The sequence below is a fragment of the Oncorhynchus gorbuscha genome, unplaced genomic scaffold, assembly GCF_021184085.1.
Source record: "Oncorhynchus gorbuscha isolate QuinsamMale2020 ecotype Even-year unplaced genomic scaffold, OgorEven_v1.0 Un_scaffold_587, whole genome shotgun sequence".
Taxonomy (NCBI): domain Eukaryota; kingdom Metazoa; phylum Chordata; class Actinopteri; order Salmoniformes; family Salmonidae; genus Oncorhynchus; species Oncorhynchus gorbuscha.
The window spans coordinates 50850-78570 of NW_025745422.1; the positions used below are offsets into that span (position 1 = coordinate 50850).

The following is a 27721-nucleotide window of genomic DNA, read 5'->3' on the forward strand; positions in this document are numbered from 1 at the left end:
GAGACTGACACATTCCTGACGGCACAAGGCACAACTTGTTATGGAGGCTGTTCACAGAGCTCCATTAAGGTGAACACACACAACCATGCTGGACTGAGCTCTCTGCTCTGAGAGGGGCAGCATTGATTTAAAGCATTACTCAGGCTGAGAGAGAGAGGGAGAGGAAAGGAAAGAGAGAGGGAGAGGTAGAGTCTCTCCTGACTGCATTAGGAGTGCCTCCAGCCTTTGTGATTCCTTTTGATCAAATCTCTGTGAAAGATGAGTGTCATGCCCTCTTCTAGCCAGCTGTGAGGGGGGCTGCCCTGTGACTATGGGGGTGTGAGTGTGTGTGTGTGTGTGTGCGCGTGTGTTTGTGCGATTGCTCTGCTGGCTGGGGAGGGAGCAGGCAGCTGAGGTGAGAATGCCGAGTGGGAGAGTGGGAGGATCTCATTCCAATCCCCTGTGCCCGGTTTCAACACACACACTCACACACACATTCTACAGAGCACATCTTGAGTAGTTTAGAGCCAGTCCTCAGCAACATAGGAAGAGAGAGTGGAAAAAAGGTGTGTGTGTAAGAGTAGTACGTTTATTGTTTTTTTATGTGGTGTGAGCGTTGAGGACAGTGTGTGTGTCGTCTCTGTGTGTGTGTGTGTGTGTGACAGTGTGTGTATGAGTGTGTGTGACAGAGTGCTGGCGTGTGATGGCTCTTTTGCGTTAGTACTTGTTCAGACGGGAGAGTTGGAGGCAGTTCTTTTTGTAGGACTCGCAGGGAATGGCAAACTACATGGTAACCCTGGAAACCTATCTCTAATGACAATGGCTGAGGTGAGAAACATCTTGTCTTATTTCTTTTCCACATTCTTCTCCTCTTTTCTCTCCTTTAGCCAAATCTTGCTACATGCTCCTGAGGTAGAAATGAGAAAAATGTGTATCGTTGTAGCGCTGTCGTTTCCCAGCGTTTGCTGATGCCGTCATTATTCATGTTTATTCACAGAATGCGCCTGGTTTGCATTCAGTAACTTCTAGATCATTTCTCGTCTCTTTTTTCCACGTGAATCATTTGGTGATTGATGTTTGCGTCCTGGCCGGGCTGTGTCCATGCTTGCTGAGGGAGGTAGAGGTTGTCCTTACCTGCCATAAGACGCTTCTTACTTACTGCGGCAACTCCCTTAAAACAAAAGGAGGAACTTTAAAGCAGCCAACCAGGCAGGAAGTTGTTTTAACCTGACAATATGACTACAGGCCCTCTTCTGTTATATATTCCAACTCAGGGATAGTTATCCACATGGTTCTATTATATTCCAACTCAGGGCTCATTATCCACGTGGTTCTATTATATTCCAACTCAGGGCTCATTATCCACATGGTTCTATTATATTCCAACTCAGGGCTCATTATCCACATGGTTCTATTCTATTCCAACTCAGGGATAGTTATCCACATGGTTCTATTATATTCCAACTCAGGGCTCATTATCCACGTTTCTATTATATTCCAACTCAGGGCTAGTTATCCACGTTTCTATTATATTCCAACTCAGGGCTAGTTATCCACGTTTCTATTATATTCCAACTCAGGGATAGTTATCCACGTTTCTATTATATTCCAACTCAGGGCTAGTTATCCACATGGTTCTATTATATTCCAACTCAGGGCTAGTTATCCACGTTTCTATTATATTCCAACTCAGGGATAGTTATCCACATGGTTCTATTATATTCCAACTCAGGGCTAGTTATCCACGTTTCTATTATATTCCAACTCGTTTCTATTATATTCCAACTCGGGCTAGTTATCCAGTTATTCCAACTAGTTATCCACGTTTCTATTATATTCCAACTCAGGGCTAGTTATCCACGTTTCTATTATATTCCAACTCAGGGCTAGTTATGCACATGGTTCTATTATATTCCAACTCAGGGATAGTTATCCACGTTTCTATTATATTCCAACTCAGGGCTAGTTATCCACGTTTCTATTATATTCCAACTCAGGGCTAGTTATCCACGTTTCTATTATATTCCAACTCAGGGATAGTTATCCACGTTTCTATTATATTCCAACTCAGGGCTAGTTATCCACGGTTCTATTATATTCCAACTCAGGGATAGTTATCCACGTTTCTATTATATTCCAACTCAGGGCTAGTTATCCACGTTTCTATTATATTCCAACTCAGGGCTAGTTATCCATGTTTCTATTATATTCCAACTCAGGGATAGTTATCCACGTTTCTATTATATTCCAACTCAGGGCTAGTTATGTTTCTAATATATTCCAACTCACTAGTTATTCTATTATATTCCAACTCAGGGCTAGTTATCCACGTTTCTATTATATTCCAACTCAGGGCTAGTTAACCATGTTTCTATTATATTCCAACTCAGGGATAGTTATCCACATGGTTCTATTATATTCCAACTCAGAGCTAGTTATCCACGTTTCTATTCTATTCCAACTCAGGGCTCATTATCCACATGGTTCTATTATATTGCAACTCAGGGCTCATTATCCACATGGTTCTATTCTATTCAAACTCAATATTTACATTAGAGTAATTTAGCAGATGCTCTTACCCAGACCAACTTACAGTAGTGAGTGCATACATTTTCGTACATTTTCATACTGGTCCCCCATTGGAATCGAACCCACAATCCGCAACTAAGCCACACGGGATCTTTGTGTGTTTGTCTAAGCTATTCCTTCATTTGAATGATTTGCTGATTTATACAGTTGCTTCTCTTCCTTTCCAAGTTAATGCTGGAAGTTTCCATTCTATTCTAACTGTGTGCTGCTTGTAATTTGGTCTATCCCAGTGGAGGGTTTATTTAGTGGTCCTGTCATTTGTTTCATTACTACTGTGTTTCCCAGCACTCTCTCTCCCTCAGTCTGTTGCTGTGTAGCCCTGTATAGAAGACTGACTGCCAAGGCATGCTCAGCCTGTTGCTGTGTAGCCCTGTATAGAAGACTGACTGCCAAGGCATGCTCAGCCTGTTGCTGTGTAGCCCTGTATAGAAATGACTGACTGCCAAGGCATGCTCAGCCTGTTGCTGTGTAGCCCTGTATAGAAGACTGACTGCCAAGGCATGCTCAGCCTGTTGCTGTGTAGCCCTGTATAGAAGACTGACTGCCTCCCTCAGTCTGTTGCTGTGTAGCCCTGTATAGAAGACTGACTGCCAAGGCATGCTCAGCCTGTTGCTGTGTAGCCCTGTATAGAAGACTGACTGCCAAGGCATGCTCAGCCTGTTGCTGTGTAGCCCTGTATAGAAGACTGACTGCCAAGGCATGCTCAGCCTGTTGCTGTGTAGCCCTGTATAGAAGACTGACTGCCAAGGCATGCTCAGCCTGTTGCTGTGTAGCCCTGTATAGAAGACTGCTAAGGCATGCTCAGTCTGCTGCTGTGTAGCCCTGTATAGAAGACTGCTAAGGCATGCTCAGCCTGTTGCTGTGTAGCCCTGTATAGAAGACTGCTAAGGCATGCTCAGTCTGCTGCTGTGTAGCCCTGTACAGAAGACTGCTAAGGCATGCTCAGTCTGCTGCTGTGTAGCCCTGTACAGAAGACTGCTAAGGCATGCTCAGTCTGTTGCTGTGTAGCCCTGTATAGAAGACTGCTAAGGCATGCTCAGCCTGTTGCTGTGTAGCCCTGTACAGAAGACTGCTAAGGCATGCTCAGTCTGCTGCTGTGTAGCCCTGTACAGAAGACTGCTAAGGCATGCTCAGTCTGTTGCTGTGTAGCCCTGTATAGAAGACTGACTGCTAAGGCATGCTCAGCCTGTTGCTGTGTAGCCCTGTATAGAAGACTGACTGCCAAGGCATGCTCAGCCTGTTGCTGTGTAGCCCTGTATAGAAGACTGACTGCCAAGGCATGCTCAGTCTGTTGCTGTGTAGCCCTGTATAGAAGACTGCTAAGGCATGCTCAGCCTGTTGCTGTGTAGCCCTGTACAGAAGACTGCTAAGGCATGCTCAGTCTGTTGCTGTGTAGCCCTGTACAGAAGACTGCTAAGGCATGCTCAGTCTGTTGCTGTGTAGCCCTGTACAGAAGACTGCTAAGGCATGCTCAGTCTGTTGCTGTGTAGCCCTGTATAGAAGACTGACTGCCAAGGCATGCTCAGCCTGTTGCTGTGTAGCCCTGTATAGAAGACTGACTGCCAAGGCATGCTCAGCCTGTTGCTGTGTAGCCCTGTATAGAAGACTGCTAAGGCATGCTCAGTCTGTTGCTGTGTAGCCCTGTACAGAAGACTGCTAAGGCATGCTTGCTTTAGCCCCGTCTGCCTCTCTCTGTCTCTATGTGTGCTGGCTTCTGGCCACTCACTAGTGGAATGTAATTTAAGAGCAGCCTAATGTTTTGTTGCAGCCATAATGTAACAATTAGCACAAGTGTCTGTGTGGTGCTGTTAGGCGCAAACACTCACTCTCTTTCTCTCTGTCTCTCTGTGTTTGGAGGTGTGAACAACACACCACAACCACATCTTGTTCTGCAGAGTGTGTATGTGTGTTGTGTTCTGACCTTTAAATCTAGGTGACAGGTATTTAATGGAATCTTGATTATATTAACTTCTTTCAGGTGAATATAGAACTAAAAACAGAGGTCCTTCAAGCTTCTCGGCAGATTTAATACCGTCTTTGTTATCGACTCACATGGCCTTGCTTGGTGTTTTTCTATCTCCTCCTTGTTTTTGTGATAGAGAATGAACTCTCCAATAGACGTCTTTAACACAATATGTCTCACCTGATCCAAGACTGGTTTGTACAGTAACAGCATTGTATCATTACCACATTAGAACATCATTTTTTTGGCCTGAATATTGTTTATTGTATTTAAGTTAATATTGCTAATTTTAATATTCAAATGTATGTTGTACCCAGAATTGAGCATGTTGCTGTCACTGGTACAGTGTTCTGTTGAACATGAGCCGTTTTTGTTTTAAAATATGTTATTAACACATAGTTGTTACTAGCATAATTATACGACAAATGTATTAGATCAACTTGTAAAGTGACACAGTTTAGTGCTACCACATTTACATAGCAATTACAGTGGCACATCCTTTCATTGACCTGTTTTGGTAACAGTTTTGTACCTGTCATATCTGATGTAAATCGAGGGAAATAACTTAATAATAGGACTCACTCAGGACACAAAAGCTCTGAGAATCCTTTGGCTGTTAGACATGTTTGCCACACTAGAATAATGGGTTATTCATTAAAAACATCACTGCTCTAAATGATATTGAAGCCACGACATAGAAGCATATACTATTTTTGATTCCAGGGGACAGTTTTAATACTCGCCACTGCATCCTGTATCAAAAGGTTGCTGGTCCTCATTAAAGTCCCATAGAGCACGTCATTACTCTCTTTTTGTTTAGAAAGCTTTCCTGCACAAGCTTCCAACTTACCTAACTTTGTTGTTAAAGTATAAAAACACCAGATACAGGTTTGGTTAACGCTTGAGGTTCCTCGGGTCTCCCCCGAACTAGGTAAATCCGCTTTTAGTTTTAAAGCACCTCATTGCTGGAACCAACTACCAAATATATTACAATTGGATGTTCTGGTGCCACTCAGGCAATTGAAAATATTGATTGGGGACCTTCATACTGTGGAATGTAACTGTCTTTCTTGAATATTTGTGTTGTGGTGTATTTTAATGACTTATTTTACATTGTATCTGATTTTGATTTGATTGTGTCTTATGAATTGTATATGCAGGACCCTGGTCTCAATGGTGACTCCCTGTTTAAATAAAGGTAAAACAAATCATAAAAAAATATCAAATGAATGTGATTGAATAAAATTGCTGAATACTGTCCAACTACCAGATAGACACAGGTAGATGCTTCCAGTCTACAGAATAAGATGTTTGGATGTGCATTAATAAGGCATGTAGACAAACAGACATAGTTTCTAAACAGAGTTCATATCTAATCATTACAAAACAAGGCCAACCAAGTTACTCTCCATGGTATTTGAAAATGCCTTTTATTTCCTTGACATGTTCAGTGGAACCATTGAAAACAGATTTCTGGCTCTGTGTTAGTGAGCTGGCTGTTGACTTATCTCTCTCTGAACTGGCTCCACCTCACCCTCTGAACTGAGTGGGATGATAATGTGACTCTCTCTCTCTCTGTTTCTCTCTTCCTCTCTCGGTCTCTTTCTGTGTCTCTATTTATCACTCTTTCTCCCTCTCTCTCGTTTTCTCTCTCTTTCTCTCTCGCTCTCTCTCTGTATCTCTCTGTTTCTCTGTCTCTTCCTTCTTTGTCTCACATACTCTATTTTTCTCCCTCTCTTCCCTTGGTTCCCATTCTCCTTAAATCTCTCTCTTTCTTTCTCACTCTCTCTCTCTGGGTGTGAGTGTGTGTCTCAGTGCTGTAGGGCCCCGGGGCAGAACAGAGCAGGGCTGGGCTCCTCTGAGCTGGGCTGCTGTGTGTGTGTGCGTTCAGCGGCTGCAGCCTGCCAGCCCAGTCAGCTTCATTAGCTTCATGATGGTCCGTCAGCGAGGGGCTTCTGCTGCAGCCTGCACCCCCTCCAGCCAGTCCCAGGGCGTGATCCGCCCCTCTGCGCCCCAGCCTTCCCCCCCTCCTACAGCCCTCTTGAGCCCCTCTCCACCCCAGCCCTGCGCTGCCACCGAGAGGCTTGTGAGGATTTGTCAGCCAGATGTGACAAGATTGTCAAGAGGCAGGCGAAAGAGAGAGGGGAGATATGATATTAATCAGAGCGTAGCTGGGAGCTAAACTCTCTCTGACGCAGTGTACTAACATGTTCCTCTCATTTACTATAGACTCCCTCGCTCCTTCTCTCTCTCTCTCGCCGCCGCTACTCTCCCACAGCTATCTCTCTCTCTCTCGCCGCCGCTACTCTCCCACAGCTATCTCTCTCTCTCTCGCCGCTACTCTCCCACAGCTATCTCTCTCTCTCTCGCCGCCACTACTCTCCCACAGCTATCTCTCTCTCTCAATGTCTCTCTCTCCTCTCCTCTAACGGGTGGCTAGAACTGCTGGGGAGACAGTAATAAAAGTTGTGGCTTTTCTTTTTCTTCATCTGTGATTTGTGTTTTTTATGTAGACGAGACTAACCTACTTTTCATGGAGATCCAGGTAACTTTTTGTTTTCAGGTGTTGTGTTGAAACTGGCAGTGTGTGTGTGCTTGCATTTGTGTGTGTGTGTGTGTGTGTGTGTGTTTGCTCTGTGATTGACTGCTGAATTAGGAGGAATAATGAGTTTTTCACGCTGTCTTTGGTCTCCATTGACTCCTAATAGGCTAAAGCATAGCCTGTCACTACTTGCACAAGCAGAGCCTTAGCTTCTCATGCTTTGCTCTCACATTTCACTCTTAGGGCAGGAGTTCAAACTCTCACTTTTCATCTTTGAACCTATTTTTAAAGCAGAATCCTGTAAAAAAATAAGTTTTATTTCAGTCTAAAATGGGGCTATTGGATTTCAAACCAAGTGAGTTGTGTGTCAGAAAGGCTGGTGAACATGTCTAGGAGATGTCCTTTAACTGGGTGGGTGACTTTCACAGTTTTCCCAGCCACTTTGTGATATAGGGTCATTCATTTAAAAACACTCCATGGAAATACTACTGCTATTATTATTTTAGAGGGGATGACGTACGTGTTCAAGTTCACACTGGGTCGTGTTACATACATAACAGCTTTATATCAGTCTGTTTTAAGTAGCTCAACACTTGTCATCAATTAGCTTAGCGTTATAACTGCCACACAGCCGTACATGTGTTTCAGTGGCGTATGATTTATGAATGTGGCCATGTTCAGTGCATGTGTAACACACACACACACTGAGATGTTCAGAAGCAGGAAGTCCTCTGTCTGTGAACCATTAGCTACTGGTTTATATCTCCTGGTTTATATCTCCTGGTTTTATCTCCTGGTTTTATCTCCTGGTTTATATCTCCTGGTTTTATCTCCTGGTTTTATCTCCTGGTTTTATCTCCTGGTTTATATCTCCTGGTTTATATCTCCTGGTTTTATCTCCTGGTTTTATCTCCTGGTTTTATCTCCTGGTTTTATCTCCTGGTTTTATCTCCTGGTTTTATCTCCTGGTTTTATCTCCTGGTTTTTGACCACTTGTTATCATGCTGCAGATATTTTTTTTTACACACAGCGACATCCTAGACTGCTGTATTCCTAAATCCTATTTCCTGTAGCTGCTCCGTGCTAGTCTGTGTGTTTTATTAGAGGAATACTGCAGGACTTTCTTAGTTCCTGGTACTACCAGGCTGCTCTGTATTTTGGCTGCAGTTTTGGCCTGGAATGAAGATATAAGGAAAATATGTGTGTCAGTGTTTGTTACAGATGGTTTCACTGTGCTATATCTTGGGTTTTTATAGATGTTTTTGCACTGTATAAATAAATGTGATAGATTCGAACAATGTTTCTAGCTTATCTGAATAAATGTCTTTCAAATGAAAAGTGCGTCTTGATGCAGAGAGGTGATGTGGTTGATCCATTTTCTATGGTGTCATCTGTTAAATGATATGAAGACATTTGAACAGAAACATCACACAAGTTTTGCTTAATTGTTTTGCCTAACACTCTCTGCATTTCTATTACCAAACACATATAGATTGTTTAATGTTAACTTGTAACTTTAAAAACAATTCTGCACATTTCAGATTTAAAAAATATATAATCCTCCATACTGTAGGTCTACAATGGGCATTAGGTCTGTGTACATTATCACGTTTGAAATGAGAGAGGGAGAGAGAGATCCTCCATAAATATACTACATACACATACTGAGTGTACAAAACATTAGGAACACTGCTCTTTCCATGACATAGACTGACCATGTGAAAGCTACAGTATGATCCCTTATTGATGTCGCTTCAATCAGTGTAGATGAAGGGAAGGAGACAGGCTAAAGAAGTGCCTTTGAACAGGGTATGGTAGTAGGTGCCAGGCGCACCGGTTTGAGTGTGTCTAGAACTACAACGCTGCTGGATGCTTCACGCTCAACAGTTTCTCGTGTGTATCACGAATGGTCCACTACACAAAGGAATTGAGGCTGTTTTGAGGGCAAAAGGTGGTGCAACTCAATATTAGGAAAGTTCCCAATGTTCCTAATGTTTAGTACACTCAGTTCCTTGCCAGCCAGTTGAATTTCTTATCCCATTCCATTCCAGTCTCTACCATCTTGGCACAGGCACAGCTAGTTTCACATTGTGTGGCAATCTGCACCAATCCTCTCCTAATTGATTTGCTTTCCACTAAATGATTCCAACATGGCCCAGTCAATACACACTGTCACACCCCACAGCTGTTCCCTTCCCTCCTGTCTTGCTCTGAACCACTGACTGCTGTTGACTCTATAAACCAAACCAGTGTGGATATTATGGACATATGGCAGGATTTATTTTACGAGCCGGAGAGGAACAATTTAAATGTTTCTGTCAAGGATGTTATGGCTGTGACGCAGAAGTGACTGGAGACCATTTCTGAGTCCCTAGATTGTGCACTATTATTGAACAGGGCCCTGTGCACTACATTAGAAATAGACCCTGAACTCCCAGACACTGAATATAGTGAATAACTGACCTACTGGATGATTTAACACTCTGGCCTGCATGGGTCTGTATATAGTGAATAACTGACCTACTGGATGATTTAACACTCTGGCCTGCATGGGTCTGTATATAGTGAATAACTGACCTACTGGATGATTTAACACTACTGGATGGCCTGCATGGGTCTGTATATAGTGAATAACTGACCTACTGGATGATTTAACACTCTGGCCTGCATGGGTCTGTATATAGTGAATAACTGACCTACTGGATGATTTAACACTCTGGCCTGCATGGGTCTGTATATAGTGAATAACTGACCTACTGGATGATTTAACACTGGCCTGCATGGGTCTGTATATAGTGAATAACTGACCTACTGGATGATTTAACACTCTGGCCTGCATGGGTCTGTATATAGTGAATAACTGACCTACTGGATGATTTAACACTCTGGCCTGCATGGGTCTGTATATAGTGAATAACTGACCTACTGGATGATTTAACACTCTGACCTGCATGGGTCTGTATATAGTGAATAACTGACCTACTGGATGATTTAACACTCTGGCCTGCATGGGTCTGTATATAGTGAATAACTGACCTACTGGATGATTTAACACTCTGGCCTGCATGGGTCTGTATATAGTGAATAACTGACCTACTGGATGATTTAACACTCTGGCCTGCATGGGTCTGTATATAGTGAATAACTGACCTACTGGATGATTTAACACTCTGGCCTGCATGGGTCTGTATATAGTGAATAACTGACCTACTGGATGATTTAACACTCTGGCCTGCATGGGTCTGTATATAGTGAATAACTGATATACTGGATGATTTAACACTCTGGCCTGCATGGGTCTGTATATAGTGAATAACTGACCTACTGGATGATTTAACACTCTGACCTGCATGGGTCTGTATATAGTGAATAACTGACCTACTGGATGATTTAACACTGGCCTGCATGGGTCTGTATATAGTGAATAACTGATCTACTGGATGATTTAACACTCTGACCTGCATGGGTCTGTATATAGTGAATAACTGACCTACTGGATGATTTAACACTCTGGCCTGCATGGGTCTGTATATAGTGAATAACTGATCTACTGGATGATTTAACACTCTGGCCTGCATGGGTCTGTATATAGTGAATAACTGACCTACTGGATGATTTAACACTCTGGCCTGCATGGGTCTGTATATAGTGAATAACTGATATACTGGATGATTTAACACTCTGGCCTGCATGGGTCTGTATATAGTGAATAACTGATATACTGGATGATTTAACACTGGCCTGCATGGGTCTGTATATAGTGAATAACTGACCTACTGGATGATTTAACACTCTGGCCTGCATGGGTCTGTATATAGTGAATAACTGATATACTGGATTATTTAACACTCTGGCCTGCATGGGTCTGTATATAGTGAATAACTGATATACTGGATGATTTAACACTGGCCTGCATGGGTCTGTATATAGTGAATAACTGATATACTGGATGATTTAACACTCTGGCCTGCATGGGTCTGTATATAGTGAATAACTGACCTACTGGATGATTTAACACTCTGACCTGCATGGGTCTGTATATAGTGAATAACTGACCTACTGGATGATTTAACACTCTGGCCTGCATGGGTCTGTATATAGTGAATAACTGACCTACTGGATGATTTAACACTCTGACCTGCATGGGTCTGTATATAGTGAATAACTGATATACTGGATGATTTAACACTCTGACCTGCATGGGTCTGAATATAGTGAATAACTGATATACTGGATGATTTAACACTCTGACCTGCATGGGTCTGTATATAGTGAATAACTGATATACTGGATGATTTAACACTCTGACCTGCATGGGTCTGTATATAGTGAATAACTGATATACTGGATGATTTAACACTCTGACCTGCATGGGTCTGTATATAGTGAATAACTGATATACTGGATGATTTAACACTCTGACCTGCATGGGTCTGTATATAGTGAATAACTGATATACTGGATGATTTAACACTCTGACCTGCATGGGTCTGAATATAGTGAATAACTGACCTACTGGATGATTTAACACTCTGACCTGCATGGGTCTGTATATAGTGAATAACTGATATACTGGATGATTTAACACTCTGACCTGCATGGGTCTGTATATAGTGAATAACTGATATACTGGATGATTTAACACTCTGACCTGCATGGGTCTGTATATAGTGAATAACTGATATACTGGATGATTTAACACTCTGACCTGCATGGGTCTGTATATAGTGAATAACTGATATACTGGATGATTTAACACTCTGACCTGCATGGGTCTGTATATAGTGAATAACTGATATACTGGATGATTTAACACTCTGACCTGCATGGGTGTTTAGAGGAAGTTTTGTTTTATTTGCCCTGAATCACTGTCAATGAAACATGATGAAATGAAACCTCTATTAAAACCTCTATGAAGTGTACAACATGTTGGCAGACTTGATCTTCACACTAAGAAACCGTTTGCGTGAGCTAATAATTTTAAAATTTTAATTTTAATTTTTTTAATAGAATAGCAACTCCAGCTCCAATAATGTCCTATTCCATCTGATTAAATAGTTCTTGTAAGTTTGCTCACGCAAAGTATTTCATAGCTTGATGATTTATGATATGTTCTCTATGATTCTGCTCAACCATATCCTCCCCTCTGTGGGTTTGAGTCAGTGTGTGGAGAGGTATTTTCCACACACACACACACACACACACACACACACACACACACACACACACACACACACACACACACACACACACACACACACACACACACACACACACACACACACACACACACACACACACACACACACACACACACACACACCCCGACAGACCCATGTTATCACCCAGGTTTGGGGTGTCATGGTATGCTGCTGCTGCTTTCTCAGCCTTTCTCAGCCTCACCCGTTTCTCACCCTACTCTCACCCTTCCTGACTCTCAGATAAGCAGATTTTAATTGAGAGAAATAATATGACATTTGAAATGTCTCTCATTTTGGAACTTGTTAGTAATATTTACTGTTCACTTTTTATTGTTTATTTCACTTTTGTTTATCCATTTCCCTTGCTTTAGCAATATAAACATATGTTTCCAATGCCAATAAAGCCCCTTGAATTAGACAGACAGAGAGAGAAAACATGTCACCCCCACACATAATACCCCATAATGACAAAGCAAAAACAAGTTTATAGAAATTTTTGCTAATTTACACACTACCCCCCGAAATGTCACATTTACATTTACAAGTATTCAGACCCTTTACTCAGTACTTTGTTGAAGCACCTTTGCAGCATTGAGTCTTCTTTGGTATGACGAGTGGCCCATACCATCCCATACCATTCTTCTCTGCAGATCCTCTATAACTCTGTCAGTTTGGATGGGAAGCGTTGCTGCACAGCTATGTTCAGATCTCTCCAGAGATGTTTGATCAGGTTCAAGTCCGGGCTCTGGCTGGGCCACTCAAGGACATTCAGAGACTTGTTACCGGCGCCTATCATGTGCCTTTTACTGAGGAGTGTGGCTTCTGTCTGGCAACTCTACCATAAAGGCCTGATTGGTGGAGTGCTGCAGAGATGGTTGTCCTTCTGGAAGGTTCTCCCATCTCCACAGAGGAACTCTAGAGCGCTGTCAGGGTGACCATCAGGTTCTTGGTCACCTCCCTGACAAAGGCCCTTTTCCCTCGATTATTCGGTTTGGCTGGGCGGCCAGCTCTAGGAAGAGTCTTGGTGGTTCCAAACATCCTCCATTTAAGAAGAATAGAGGCACCTGTGTTCAATGCTGCAGAAATGTTTTGGTGCCCTTCCCCAGATCTGTGCCTCGACACAATCCTGTCTCTGTGCTCTACGGACAATTCCTTCCACCTCATGGCTTAGTTTTTGCTCTGACATGCACTGTCAACTGTAGGACCTTATATAGACAGGATGTGTGCCTTTCTAAATCATGTCCAATCAATGTCCAATCAATTAAATTTACCACAGGTGGATTCCAAGTTGTAGAAACATCTCTAGGATGATCAGTGGAAACAGGATGCACCTGAGCTGAATTTTGAGTCTGTTAGCAAAGGGTCTGAATACTTATGTAAATAAGGTATTTCTGTTTTTTATTTTGATTACATTTGCTACATTTTCTAAAAGCTTTTTTCACTTTGTCATTGTGGGGTATTGTGTGTAGATTGCTGAGGAATTTAAAAAAAAAATCAATTTTAGGTTAAGGCTGTAACGTAACAAAATGTGGAAAAGGTCAAGGGGTCTGAATAATTTCCAAAGGCACTGAGGTTGCTGGTTTGGCCAATAAATACAGAAATTTGCATAGTTTTATTTTGTTTACGAATGTGGAGAGAAATACAAAATCTCCACTTGGGGGAGAGAAAAGGAGCCAACCCCACGTAGAGCGAGAGATTGAAAATGAGAGAGAAAAAAGAGGCAGAAAGACAAAAGCACCTAGAGAAAGGGGAGAGGGGGAGGGATAGAGACTGAGACATTTCCATTTCCCACCCTGTGGCCCAGTAGATCCAGGTGCTGAGTGACAGCATTAACACCAGCGTGAAGACAGACAGGAGATGAGGAGAGTTTCCATTCCACATTCTGGTGCTCTTCCTTTCTGCATTCGGCAATGATTTTGTGAAGACTAATAGTGTGGTCTATAGGGTAGCAATATTCCGGTTACCATTCTCTATATTTTTGGACGTAAATTTTCGCTTAAGGTATTTCTGAAAACAAGTAGAGACTGGTGTTAATGGTAGTTCATGGAGATTTCTCATTAAAGTGTTAATTGGTGTTATCCTGACATTGTGGACTGTGGAAGATGAACAATCCATTTGTGAATAAAAACATCATAAATGCATGACTAAATAAAAGCCTCTGTGATCATGACATTGACCAAGTATTCAGAAATCCAACTGAATAACCAATAAATCATGACACTTTGACTGTGACTATATCACCCTTGATCTAACAACTCATTAACTCTACCAGAGTCCGTCTGTCCGTCTGTTATTCCGTTCGGTCATGGTCACGGCAGCAGACTTAGCCAGCCCAGCGCTGGTCTGTCTGGCCGTTCGGTCATGGTCACAGCAGCAGACTTAGACCAGCGCTGGACTGGCTATCTGGCCGTTCGGTCATGGTCACAGCAGCAGACTTAGCCAGCCCAGTGCTGGTCTGTCTGGCCGTTCGGTCATGGTCACAGCAGCAGACTTAGCCAGCCCAGCGGTGGTCTGTGAAAGTGACAGTTTTTTTTCTTAATCTCAGGGACTAATGAAGAAATGAATAGCTAATTAAGACAAATGAACAACAGGGAGGACTACGCGGAGCAATGCCTGCTGCGTGTGCTTCTGTGTGTGTGCGCACTTTGATTGTCCAGAGGAACAGATTGAGTTGTACACTAGAGGAAACATCAAAGGGGTGTGTTGTGTGTGTGTGTGTGTGCATTTCTGTCTGTGCAGTTGTCGGTCTTTGTGTGTGCAGGCGTGCCTTCTTTCGTTTGTGTGTGTGCGAGCACATAAGAGTGTGTGTGTGATGGGATTAGTGTAATTGGGCCGTGTTGGTTGGGCCCTGTAATGATGGGATTATGGTGGTCGGAGGTGACCAAGAGGTTCTTCCACGTCACCTCAGTCCCACAGGAGAAGATCAGCTAAAGATGAGGAGACGGAGGAGAGGGAGACGGAGGAGAGGGAGACGGAGGAGAGGGAGACGGAGGAGAGGGAGACTGAGGAGAGGGAGAGGAGAGGGAGACTGAGGAGAGGGAGACTGAGGAGAGGGAGACTGAGGAGAGGGAGACTGGGGAGAGGGAGACTGGGAGGAGAGGGAGACTGGGAGGAGAGGGAGACTGGGGAGAGGGAGACTGGGAGGAGAGGGAGACTGGGAGGAGAGGGAGACTGGGAGGAGAGGGAGACTGGGAGGAGAGGGAGACTGGGAGGAGAGGGAGACTGGGAGGAGAGGGAGACTGGGAGGAGAGAGGGAGACTGGGAGGAGGAGACTGGGAGGAGAGGGAGACTGGGAGGAGAGGGAGACTGGGAGGAGAGGGAGACTGGGAGGAGAGGGAGACTGGGGAGGGAGACTGGGAGGAGACTGGGAGGAGAGGGAGACTGGGAGGAGAGGGAGACTGGGAGGAGAGGGAGACTGGGAGGAGAGGGAGACTGGGACTGGGAGAGGGAGACTGGGAGGAGAGGGAGACTGGGAGGAGAGGGAGACTGGGAGGAGAGGGAGACTGGGAGGAGAGGGAGACTGGGAGGGAGGGAGACTGGGAGGGAGACTGGGAGGAGAGGGAGACTGGGAGGAGAGGGAGACTGGGAGGAGAGGGAGACTGGGAGGAGAGGGAGACTGGGAGGAGAGGGAGACTGGGAGGAGAGGGAGACTGGGAGGAGAGGGAGACTGGGAGGAGAGGGAGACTGGGAGGAGAGGGAGACCTGGGAGGAGAGGGGAGACTGGGAGGAGAGGGGAGACTGGGAGGGAGGAGAGAGAGGGAGGAGAGGGAGAGACGGAGGAGAGGGAGACTGGGACTGGGAGACGGAGGGAGACTGGGAGGAGACTGGGAGAGGAGAGAGACGGAGGAGGAGACTGGGAGGAGAGGGAGGAGGAGGGAGGAGGAGAGGGAGACTGGGAGGAGAGGGAGACTGGGAGGGAGACTGGGAGGAGAGGGAGACTGGGACTGGGAGAGAGGGAGACTGGGAGGAGAGGGAGACTGGGAGGAGAGGGAGACTGGGAGGAGAGGGAGACTGGGAGGAGAGGGAGACTGGAGAGGAGGGAGACTGGGAGGAGAGGGAGACTGGGAGGAGAGAGGGAGACTGGGAGGAGGAGAGAGAGACTGGGAGGAGGGAGAGAGGGAGACGGGGAGGGACTGGGAGAGAGAGACTGGGAGGAGAGGGGAGGGAGGAGACTGGGAGAGACTGGGAGGAGGAGAGGGAGAGACGGAGGAGAGGGAGAGACGGAGGAGAGGGAGAGACTGGGAGGAGAGACGGAGGAGACGGAGGGAGAGGGAGAGACGGAGGAGGGAGGGAGAGACTGGAGAGGGAGAGACTGGGAGGAGAGGGAGACTGGGACGGAGGAGAGGGAGACTGGGAGGGAGGAGGGAGACTGGGAGGGAGGAGACTGGGAGGGGGAGACTGGGAGGAGAGGGAGACTGGGAGGAGAGGGAGACTGGGAGGAGAGGGGAGGAGAGGGAGACTGGGAGGAGAGGGAGACTGGGAGGAGGAGAGGGAGACTGGGAGGAGACGGAGGGAGACTGGGAGAGAGAGAGGGAGACTGGGAGGAGAGGGAGACGAGGGAGGAGAGGGAGACTGGGAGGAGAGGGGAGAGGGAGACTGGGAGGAGAGGGAGACTGGGAGGAGAGGGAGACTGGGAGGGAGAGGGAGACTGGGAGGAGAGGGAGACTGGGAGGAGAGGGAGACTGGGAGGGAGAGGGAGACTGGGAGGAGAGGGAGACGGAGGAGACTGGGAGGAGAGGGAGACTGGGAGGAGAGGGAGACGAGGGAGACTGGGAGGAGAGGGAGACTGGGAGGGAGAGGGAGACTGGGAGGAGAGGGAGACTGGGAGGAGAGGGAGACTGGGGGAGGAGAGAGGGAGACTGGGAGGAGGAGACCACAGAGGAGAGGGAGACTGGGAGGGAGGAGAGACAGAGGAGAGAGGAGACTGGGAGGAGGAGGGAGACGGAGGGAGAGGAGAGGGAGACTGGGAGGAGAGGAGACTGGGAGGGAGAGAGAGGGAGACTGGGAGGGGAGGAGAGGGAGACTGGGGAGGAGGAGAGGGAGACTGGGAGGAGGAGACGACAGAGAGAGGGAGACTGGGAGGAGAGAGAGAGACGGAGGAGAGGGAGAGAGGGACTGGAGACGGAGAGAGAGGAGGGAGACGGAGGAGAGAGAGAGAGACGGAGGAGGAGAGGGAGAGACGGAGGAGAGGAGACTGGGAGGGAGGGAGAGGGAGGGAGACTGGGAGGAGAGGGAGAGGGGGGGAGACGGACGGAGGACGGAGGAGAGGGAGAGAGGAGGGGAGAGGGAGGGAGACTGGGAGGAGAGGGAGAGACGGAGGAGAGGGAGAGACGGAGACTGGGAGGAGGAGAGGGAGACTGGGAGGAGGAGAGGGAGACTGGGAGGAGAGGGAGACTGGGAGGAGGAGAGGGAGACTGGGAGGAGGAGAGGGAGACTGGGAGGAGGGGGGGGACTGGGAGAGGGAGACTGGGAGGGAGAGGGGGGAGACTGGGGGAGGAGGGAGGGAGACTGGGAGGGAGACTGGGAGAGGGAGACTGGGAGGGGAGGAGAGGGAGACTGGGAGGAGGAGAGGGAGACTGGGAGGAGAGGGAGACTGGGAGGAGGAGAGGGAGACGGAGGGAGGAGAGGGAGACGAGGGAGACGGAGGTGACTGGGAGGAGAGGGAGACGAGGGAGACGGAGGTGACTGGGAGGAGAGGGAGACTGGGGAGACTGGGTGGAGAGGGAGACTGGGAGGAGAAGGAGACTGGGAGGAGAGGGAGATGGAGGAGACTGGGAGGAGAGGGAGACTGGGAGGAGAGGGAGAGGGGGAGGAGAGGGAGAGAGGAGAGGGAGACTGAGGAGATGGAGGGGAGACTGGGAGGAGAGGGAGACGGGGAGGGAGGAGGAGACGGAGGAGAGGGAGAGACGGAGGAGAGGGAGAGACGGAGGAGAGGGAGAGACGGAGGAGAGGGAGAGACGGAGGAGAGGGAGAGACGGAGGAGACGAGAGGATAAAAGACAGAGACAGAGAAGGAAAGAAATGGAAAGAGAGGACAGAGAACAGGAAGGATGCATCGGAGCATTAATCGGCTGCATTTCATTCCAGAAAGTTGTGGTCTCCCATCTGTCTATGTTCACTCCCCGTTGTACATCTAAAATAACTGAGATGACTGAGTAGTTCAAGCACGTTTTACCCGGTTTCCTCCATTTTACTCTAACATTTTACATTACATTTACATTTAAGTCATTTAGCAGACGCTCTTATCCAGAGCGACTTACAACATATCCTGTCCTGTCAGACTGAAGGGAAGAGAACAAGGGGACACATTTTTGGAATGGAACCCAGCCCTGCTAACGAACGAGTGGGAGGAGTTGACTGTGTGATTAATTAAGAGAGAGGGAGACAGTCTCCTCCTCCCCCCCTGTTGAGGGGGTTAGTGCTACAGCAGCAGTAATTGCTAACCATTAAGCATGCTACTCATGTATGCTAACACATGCTGTTGATACATTATAGATGGTAGGGGAGAGAGAGAGAGAGGTGCTAGCGCAGCACGGGGGGTGGCGTGTAGCGCTAACACAGGTCGCTTTGATCACAATTCTGATGACTCTTCTCAAGGGATGCTAGTTAGTAATCGGCTAGTGGTAAATGGCAGGCATACTGTTCTTGTTGATGTTACGGAAACCCTGTTTGTTGCTGTGATTTATACACTTATTATTATGACACATAAAATGTTGATTCTTACTGTCAGGTGAAACGGAATCTTATTAATCACTTTCACACCAACTTCTCAATGCAATCTAATGAGCATCAACACAAGCACGTACACACACACTTTTGAATATAAAACCTAGAAACCTGGAATACAATATGCTTTGTTCAGAGAATGAAAGTGTGTGAAGTATTGTTTTGGGCCTCTGATTGACTCTGGTCTGGAGAGCTGTGATTGACTCAGTGTTGTGTAGTGGTGGTCTGGAGAGCTGTGATTGACTCAGTATTGTGTAGTGGTGGTCTGGAGAGCTGTGATTGACTCAGTGTTGTGTAGTGGTGGTCTGGAGAGCTGTGATTGACTCAGTGTTGTGTAGTGGTGGTCTGGAGAGCTGTGATTGACTCAGTGTTGTGTAGTGGTGGTCTGGAGAACTGTGATTGACTCAGTGTTGTGTAGTGGTGGTCTGGAGAGCTGCGATTGACTCAGTGTTGTGTAGTGGTGGTCTGGAGAACTGTGATTGACTCAGTGTTGTGTAGTGGTGGTCTGGAGAACTGTGATTGACTCAGTGTTGTGTAGTGGTGGTCTGGAGAGCTGTGATTGACTCAGTGTTGTGTAGTGGTGGTCTGGAGAGCTGTGATTGACTCAGTGTTGTGTAGTGGTGGTCTGGAGAGCTGTGATTGACTCAGTATTGTGTAGTGGTGGTCTGGAGAACTGTGATTGACTCAGTGTTGTGTAGTGGTGGTCTGGAGAGCTCTGTTTCAGCCCAGTCACTCTACTGCTCTCTCTCAACCCAACCACTTAACACAGCACTGTACAGCAAGCAGGAAACACAAAGCATCAGATAGCATCACACACTGTACACACACACACACACACACACACTGTACACACACACAGGGCAACAGCACTAGTAGCATCAGTGACTAGAATCTCTCACGCACACACTCACTGTTGAGTGCTTGTCCTGAGAGATAAGGACCATTAGTGGGAAACAGAGGTTGCATCCCAAATGATTCTTATTTCCAATGGGCCCTGGTCAAAAGTAGTGCACTATAAAGGGAATATGGTGCCATTTGGGCCACAACCAGAGACAGAGGCATCATCTTTGTGTTGTGTAAAGGGTCTTATGGCCATGATATGATTGGCTGACATGGAGTTGGTGGGCCAGGTGTGGAGGACACCTCTTTGGTGCTGTAGATGATCCCAGCATGAGGAGAACAGGGCAGGCCTGCTGTAGATGATCCCAGCATGAGGAGAACAGGGCAGGCCTGCTGTAGATGATCCTAGCATGGGGAGAACAGGGCAGGCCTGCTGTAGATGATCCTAGCATGGGAGAACAGGGCAGGTCTACTGTAGATGATCATAGCATGGGGAGAACAGGGCAGGCCTGCTGTAGATGATCCTAGTATGGGGAGAACAGGGCAGGCCTGCTGTAGATGATCCTAGCATGGGGAGAACAGGCCCGCAGCACTGCTGTGTGTGTCTGTGTGTTAGTGTGAGAAGCTTGCCTGATCTCTCTCACATGCACTGCTCATCCCAGGGCAGGGATGATTTATTCACAATGGGAGAACAGATGACTGCAGGCAATCTCTGTTTCTGCAGCTATACATCCAGAAGAGAGAGAGAGGTGTAAGGCTGTGCATTTATTAATGTACAAAAGATAACTCCCTCCCTGTGAAACATAGTGGATCTGTTTCCCTCAGCTCTAGGTGGGAAGAGAAGCTGTTTCCGTTGGTTGAGGCTGAATGTGTATTTCCCTGTAGAAGTGAATGATAGGTAGTGTTCTCCCTGTGATCAAACTGCATATTGGTTTCTTCTCCTGGTTAATCTATTGTTATACTTTCTCTTTCTCCTGAGTTCAGCTGTGTTTTATGTCAGTGTTTCTCAACTATCAACTTCTGGTTGAGAAAGAACCCCGAACAGTTCTAGTCCAGCACACTTGATTCAACTAACTAAAGGACTTGATGATTAATTGAGTTGTTGAATCAGGTGTGCTAGTGAGGGGCTGGAACAGAAATGTGTGTTGTTAGTGGTACTTGAAAACCGAAGTTGAGTTAACACTGTTTTGGTTTGTCCTTTGTGGCTCTCTAATGGAACCCAGTGTTACCTTTACTTCCTCCCCTCCAGACCGTAGTCGGGACAGCTCAGGGGAGCCTTCACTTGCTAGCTCCAAGGCCAGAGAAATGTACAGATGCTCTGGGGCAATTCCCACATTTGGGGATATTATCTGCTGCTAATGACGAGTTAGTCTGGAATTCCACTGAAGTACCGTAGTTGACATTTATTAAACTTGTACACTATGTGAGGTAGTCTGAATGACTAAATAAAATAGCAGGCTAATGGAGCAAAAAGAGAGTGGCTCACAGTTCCCCTACATCTCCTCCACACAACAATTGTGTCAAAAACAAAAGTTAACTTACTACATTACCCACAATGCACTTCAGTGTTTTAAAGCTATACCCCTACTTTACCAACACCAGCCATTCCGATCATTCCATTTGCGAATCCTGCCTCATATGGCTTATAAATGTTTCTGGACCTTCTGAACTTCTGTCTCTCTGCCAGGCGATCTGCTGCACCTTGGTGAACTGTACCTGTGATAGTTTCAAACCTGGGAAACTGAAGAAAAGACTGTGTGAGCACTGCAAGCATGGATGGGTAGCGCACGGTAAGCACAGATTCAATTGTTACTTTACTTAGTGTACATTTCTATCAGGATGTGGGAATGGGGGTGGGTGGTAGGTGTGTCATTATTCATGTTTGTGTGTGTGTGGGAGGGCTGTTTTCTATATTAATGTCTGTGTGTGGGGGGGGGGGCTGTTTTCTATATTCATGCCTGTGTGTGTGTGGGGGGGGGGCTGTTTTCTATATTCATGTCTGTGTGTGTGTGTGGGTTCGCCTGTGTTTTCTTGACTCACTCCTGTGCGTCCTCCACCCCTCCGTCTTCCTGCAGCTCTGAGCAAGCTGAAGCTGCACCACATGTACCAGGGCAGCCAGGTGGAGATCGTCCACTCTAACGTGGTCTTTGACATCTGCAGCCTGATGCTCTACGGGACCCAGGCAATCCCAGTCAGACTAAAGATCCTGCTGGACAGGCTGTTCAGTGTCCTGAAACAAGAGGAGGTCATCCAGATCCTCAACGCATTGGACTGGACCCTACAGGACTACATCCGAGGATACGTCCTACAGGTGGGGGGGGCTCTTCTTCCTTACTTTATAATGAGGAGAGGGGAGAGAAAGGAGGACAGAAGAGAGGAGGAGAGAGTGGAACACAGGAGAGAGGGGGAGAAACAAAGCTTCTCTATAGGAACGCTCCTCTTCTCCTCATCCTCCTCTCTGGAGGTCTTCAGACTGATGGAGGGGATATGTGTAAATATGATTTAGTTCCACGATTTCCCTCTCAAACTTGAGCTAGGCTGAACCACCCAGCACACAGTCAGTGTCAGCCAACCACTGCTCACTTCGATTAGTCCGTCATCAACTATTCAGCTTTCTCTCTGCATTTAATGTTAGCTCCTCTAATGGTGAACACAGAGTCAGAATCCTCGACAGGCAGAGCCAAGCGAATGCTGTGTGATGAAATATTGATCATGGTTACTGTATGAAGAGGCCGCGGTCTGACTTTCACAGACACCACAATCCTATGTAATTACTACTGGGCCGTGTGGAGGAACCTCATTCTCCTCTCTCCTTCCTCTCTGATCTCACTCCACCCTGACGTGCGTGCGTGTGTGAGTGCGTGTGCATTTGTGTGTGTGTTCATTCATTTGTATGTATGTGTGTGCACATGTCCTCTCTGATGCTGATGGATAGAGGGAAAATCCACGTGATCTAAATGAAGAGAAATGATGAAAGGCAGCGCTGTAATGAGGGCTCCCTCCTCTCTGCATTAACTTTACAACTGAACCCTTTATTAAGACGCTCTGGGGTGAAGTTCCCCCTAAATACAGATCTAGGATCAACTTCCCCTCCCCAAATTCTCACCATAGCCATTAGTGGGGAAAATGCTCATTTGACCCAAGATCTGTGTCTAAGGGCAAGTTCACCCTACACCTATTTAGACACAGTCAGTCTGTGTTTTAGATGACCTCATAGCGTCCTTGGTGTGTGAATATACAGGAATAGAGCTTAATACAGATGTATAATGCTAATGATGAAATGCTCTCTCTCTTTCTCTGCATATCAATCGCTTTCTCACTCTCTCACTCTCTTTTCCCCCCCTCCCCGCACTCCACCCACCCCCTCTCCTTTCCTCCCTCTCCCCCACACCCTCAACTTTCCTCTTCCTCCCCCACACCCTTCTTTCCTCCCCCTCCCTGCTCTCCCCCCCTCCCTCCCTAACACCCTCTCCAGGACATAGCAGGGAAGGTGTTGGACCGCTGGGCCATCATGACGTTCGAGGAGGAAATTGCTACGCTGCAGCAGTTCCTCCGCTTCGGTGAGACCAAGTCCATTGTGGAGCTGATGGCCCTGCAGGACAAGGAGGGCCAGGCCGTGCTGGTCCCCAGCACCCGCACCAACTCAGACATCCGCACCTTCATCGAGCGCAGCACCCCGCGCACTGCCACGACCAACAACGTCCTGACCCCCAAGGTGGAGAAACTGAGCTCGTCCAAAGCGCACCACTTTGAGAACTTTATTAATAGTATGGCGTTTATGCTACCATTTCAATTGTTGGGCTCCGTGCCAGCGCCTCTCCTGGGGTCGCCACTGGGGGCGCTGCAGCAGCAAGGGGGGCAGATGGAGCAGGGGCAGAGACGGGGGGACGAGAACCCCAACGCCCTCCCCCTCCCCGGGCCGCCTCCCACCGAGAGCAGCCTGGTGGGCTCTAGCTCCGCCTCATTCACCTCTGACCTGGACAGGGGTGGAGACAATCCTATGGACGGCCTCTCGGCCACGCCCAAGATGGAGTCTGAGGACTTCCCCACCAGCGACAACTACTCGGACGGCCGCTCCACACCCTGCACACCCTCCATGATGAACTCTGACTTTACCCAGATGTCCCCGGATAGCAAGCTCCAACACTCCATGGACCGGAACGGGGGAGGCGGGGGAGGAAGTCTCAAGAAGGGGCGTGTGTACTGCAGTGCGTGCGACAAGACCTTCTACGACAAGGGCACGCTGAAAATACACTACAACGCTGTGCACCTGAAGATCAAGCACAAGTGCACCATCGACGGCTGCAACATGGTGTTCAGCTCGCTGCGCAGCCGCAACCGCCACAGTGCCAACCCCAACCCGCGCCTGCACATGCCCATGAACCGCAACAACCGCGACAAGGACCTGCGAGGAGGCGGGAGTCTTTCGGCCGACGAAGACTCTGAGGCAAGCGACAAACCGCGGTCTGAGTACCCCCACTCATCCATCCCGGTGTCCCTGACCTCGTCCCCCGACAGCCAGAAGTCAGTTGCCAGCTACATGGTGGGTCATGTGGACTCCACCACCAGCAGCACCAAGCTGCACCACAGCAGCTCCTTCCCCAGCATGGGGCACCTGGGCCACGGCATCCTCTTCCCCAACCTGAAGACAGTGCAGCCTGTGCTGCCTTTCTACCGGAGCCTGGTGACCCCTGCCGAGCTGGCTAACAGCCCCGGCCAACACCTCCCCTCCCTCTCCGTCCTCTCCTCCTCGCTTCCCCTCAAACCTACCTCCATCACCGCCCCAGACGCCTGCGGTGCCATCATTGACCCTGTGCCCAAGAAGAAGTCGCGGAAGTCGAGCATGCCCATCAAGATCGAGAAGGAAGCGGTAGAGAGGGAGGGAAGGATGGGGGAGGACAGCGGTTCAGAGGACATGAGCCCTATACAGGGCAGGGACAAGGAGGAGTGTGAGAGAGGGGTAGGAGGAGGGGGGGATTTGTGTACGAGACAGATGGGTGTAGAGAGGGAAAGAGAGGAGAGAGGAGTCATTCTAGCTGGGGAGAGAGGGGAGAGGGAGGAGGTGAAGCGGCCAAGGTACCACAACCCGGAGAGAGATGTGTGTGGAGGCAGGGAACAAGAGGAGGATGAAGAAGAAAAAGAAGAGGGATCCCGGCAGGCAGAGACGGGTATGATCACCTGCGCCTCATCCCCCTATGATGGAAAACTCAACCACAGAGAGAACCACAGCCTCTCTCTGAGCAGAGACCACACAGAGACAGAGGGAGAGGAGGGCGACCAACCAACCTCCCGGCACCAAGACAAGCCGTGCGACGACATGGATCACCGACTGACCAACGGCGGTGTGTTCAAACTAGGCGACAGAGGGAAGGATGAACCAGAGGGCTCTATGGAAGACTACACCAACTCTAGCCTCCTGCAGTCTCGTATGGACTCTGAGGAGGGGCCACTGGACAGGGATGACCTTCCACACCACTGTGAGATCTGCAGCAAGACGTTCAACAACCAGTACAGTGTGAAGATGCACTACCGCAACGTGCACCTGAAGGAGATGCACATGTGCACGGTGGCTGGCTGCAACGCTGCCTTCCCCTCCCGCAGGAGCAGAGACCGGTGAGAGAGAACAAACACACATCAGTCAGTTAATAGTCTGTCATTTAGTTGTATAGTCTGTCAGCGATTTATGAAAGGGATTTGTCATTCTCTAGCACAATATAGGATATTTAAGCATACAATGTCAGAGGTTCTGTTGAAGTGTTATGGTTTGTATGTCTTTTCAGATGATCTAATAAAACCACACCAAACTGGCAGCAACCACATATACGTCAGTTACAGACTTATTTAACAGAGATGAATGGTCAATTAAAGATAGAATAATTGCTAAAGGTACCTTTGAAAAAACACCAACCAAGCAACAACCTTTCCTACATTTTGTGTCTTTCAGGCACAGCTCCAACCTCAACCTCCATCACAAGCTGTTGACCAAAGACCTGTTCAGCCCATCACCCCGCTCCCTCTACTCTCCAGCCTCCTTCTGCAGGGACAAAGACCCTGTCAGCCTGGACTACCGCCAGGACCTGAGAGACCTCCAGAGGGATAGAGAGCTCCAGAGAGACACAGGCAGCCAGACGTCCGTCATCTTCAGAGGACACAACCGCATGGGCCTGGTCTTCCCCATGAGCAAGACGGCCGACGAAAGGACAGGGGAGAATTCAGGAGAGGAACTGGAAGGAGGAGGAGGGGTGGAGGAGGGGGCGGTACTGGACCTAAGTACGTCATCGTCTGTACCTCCTCGTGGGGGCGGCAGCGCCCCTTCCTCCTGGGACTCGGATGGGGCAGGCAGCGAGGAAGGGGAGGGGCTAGAGGAGGTGCCGATGGAGGAGGACAGCGATGGGGAAAGCTGCGACGGGATTGGTCTAGGAGGCCCCGGTGGAGAAGGATTAAGTTTGGGCGGGGACAGGACCCTGGGCTGTGTGGGGGGTGGACAGATGGGGCCGCAGGGGGGCGGAGGTGGCTCACCCATTACCTGCCACGTGTGCCAGAAGGTATACAGCAACAAGGGGACTTTCAGAGCCCACTACAAGACTGTCCACCTGCGCCTGCTGCACAAGTGTAAAGTCCCAGGCTGCGACACCACATTCTCGTCAGTACGGAGCCGCAATAGACACAGCCAGAACCCCAACCTGCACCGCAACCTGACTGGCAGTGGCGGCGGCACCACTCTAGACCAGGAGTAGGGCCTTGCCCGAGCTTCAGCTCACACAGACCCTGATTCACTGTAATCTTTAGTCTTTGTTTATTTGACACCAGAACAGGCTTGCAGGTTAGCACTTTTTGGAAAGAAATCCATTGTTTTTTGGGGGGCAATGTCTGTAGTGAGCTTGGGATTGTGGAATCCAGCTGTATTTTTCTTTGTTATGGCAGATTGTATCTGCTTTTTTTGTGCAAATGTTACAGGACAGTATATCTCCCTGAATGTTGAGTGGATTTCTCCAGGTATATCAAGTTCAGCAACCTGAAATTGTTCTGAGGTACACATGAAGACCTTCTGCATTCCATTCCTTGGACACTCATTTTCAACTAATTATGTTTCCTTTCCCCTGCCAACATTTTTAAATATGTTCTTTTAAATTGATATTTATTGATGGTACATGTAGAAAAACAACAATTTATTTTGGACACGAAATTGACAAGTAATTTTCCCATCATTAATTTTTGTCTTGATTTAAAACACTTAAAAATCATGCATCATCTTTTAAAACGTTGTGCATCTCAACCCTTCTCTCTAGCTCTTTTATTTCTATGCACTAATTCTAAATAGTTTGCCTTACAGTCTAATATAATTTACTCACATCCAGTTTAGGATCACCTGCCAGTTTCTAAATCACAAGCTGTTCAAGTGACACTTATCTCCAGTCATCAACAGTGGTGGAAAAAGTAAAGATACCTTCATAGAAAATGACTCGAGTGAGTCACCCAAATACTACTTGAGTAAAAGTATTTGGTTTTAAATATACTTAAATATCAAAAGTAAATGCAAATGTATAAATAATTTCAAATTCTTTATATTAAGCAAACCAGGGGTCACCATTTGTTTTTAAAATGTACAGATAGCCAGGGGCATACTCCAAAGCTCAGACATAACTTGCAAACTAAGCATTTGTGTTTAGGGAGTCCGCCAGATCAGAGCCAGTAGGGATGACCAGGGATGTTCTCTGAATTGGACCATTTTCCTGTCCTGCTAAGCATTCAAAATTGAACAAGTACTTTTGGGTGTCAGGGAAAATGTATGGAGTAAAAAGTACATTTTTTTTCTTTAGGAATGTAGTGAATTAAAAGTAAAAGTTGTCAAAAATATAAATAGTAAGGTACAGATCCCCCC

The 27721-nt window shown here is 47.4% G+C and overlaps 1 protein-coding gene across 1 annotated transcript; it reads left to right on the forward strand.

Moving 5' to 3' along the window:
- Positions 1–463: 463 nt before the first annotated feature.
- Positions 464–27614, forward strand: bnc1 (basonuclin 1). Its single transcript, XM_046334220.1, has 5 exons — positions 464–807; positions 21527–21629; positions 21915–22150; positions 23315–25452; positions 25784–27614. The coding sequence occupies exons 1-5, from the start codon at positions 652–654 to the stop codon at positions 26574–26576; spliced, it is 3426 nt and encodes a 1141-aa protein (XP_046190176.1). The 5' UTR covers positions 464–651; the 3' UTR covers positions 26577–27614.
- The last annotated feature ends 107 nt before the right edge of the window (positions 27615–27721 follow it).

Coding starts and splice junctions, on each gene's coding strand:
- bnc1 (XM_046334220.1), top strand. CDS start 652: ATGAGTGTGTGTGACAGAGTGCTGGCGTGTGATGGCTCTTTTGCGTTA. Junction 22,151..23,314: donor TCCGAGGATACGTCCTACAG/GTGGGGGGGGCT, acceptor CACCCTCTCCAG/GACATAGCAGGGAAGGTGTT. Junction 25,453..25,783: donor TCCCGCAGGAGCAGAGACCG/GTGAGAGAGAAC, acceptor TGTGTCTTTCAG/GCACAGCTCCAACCTCAACC.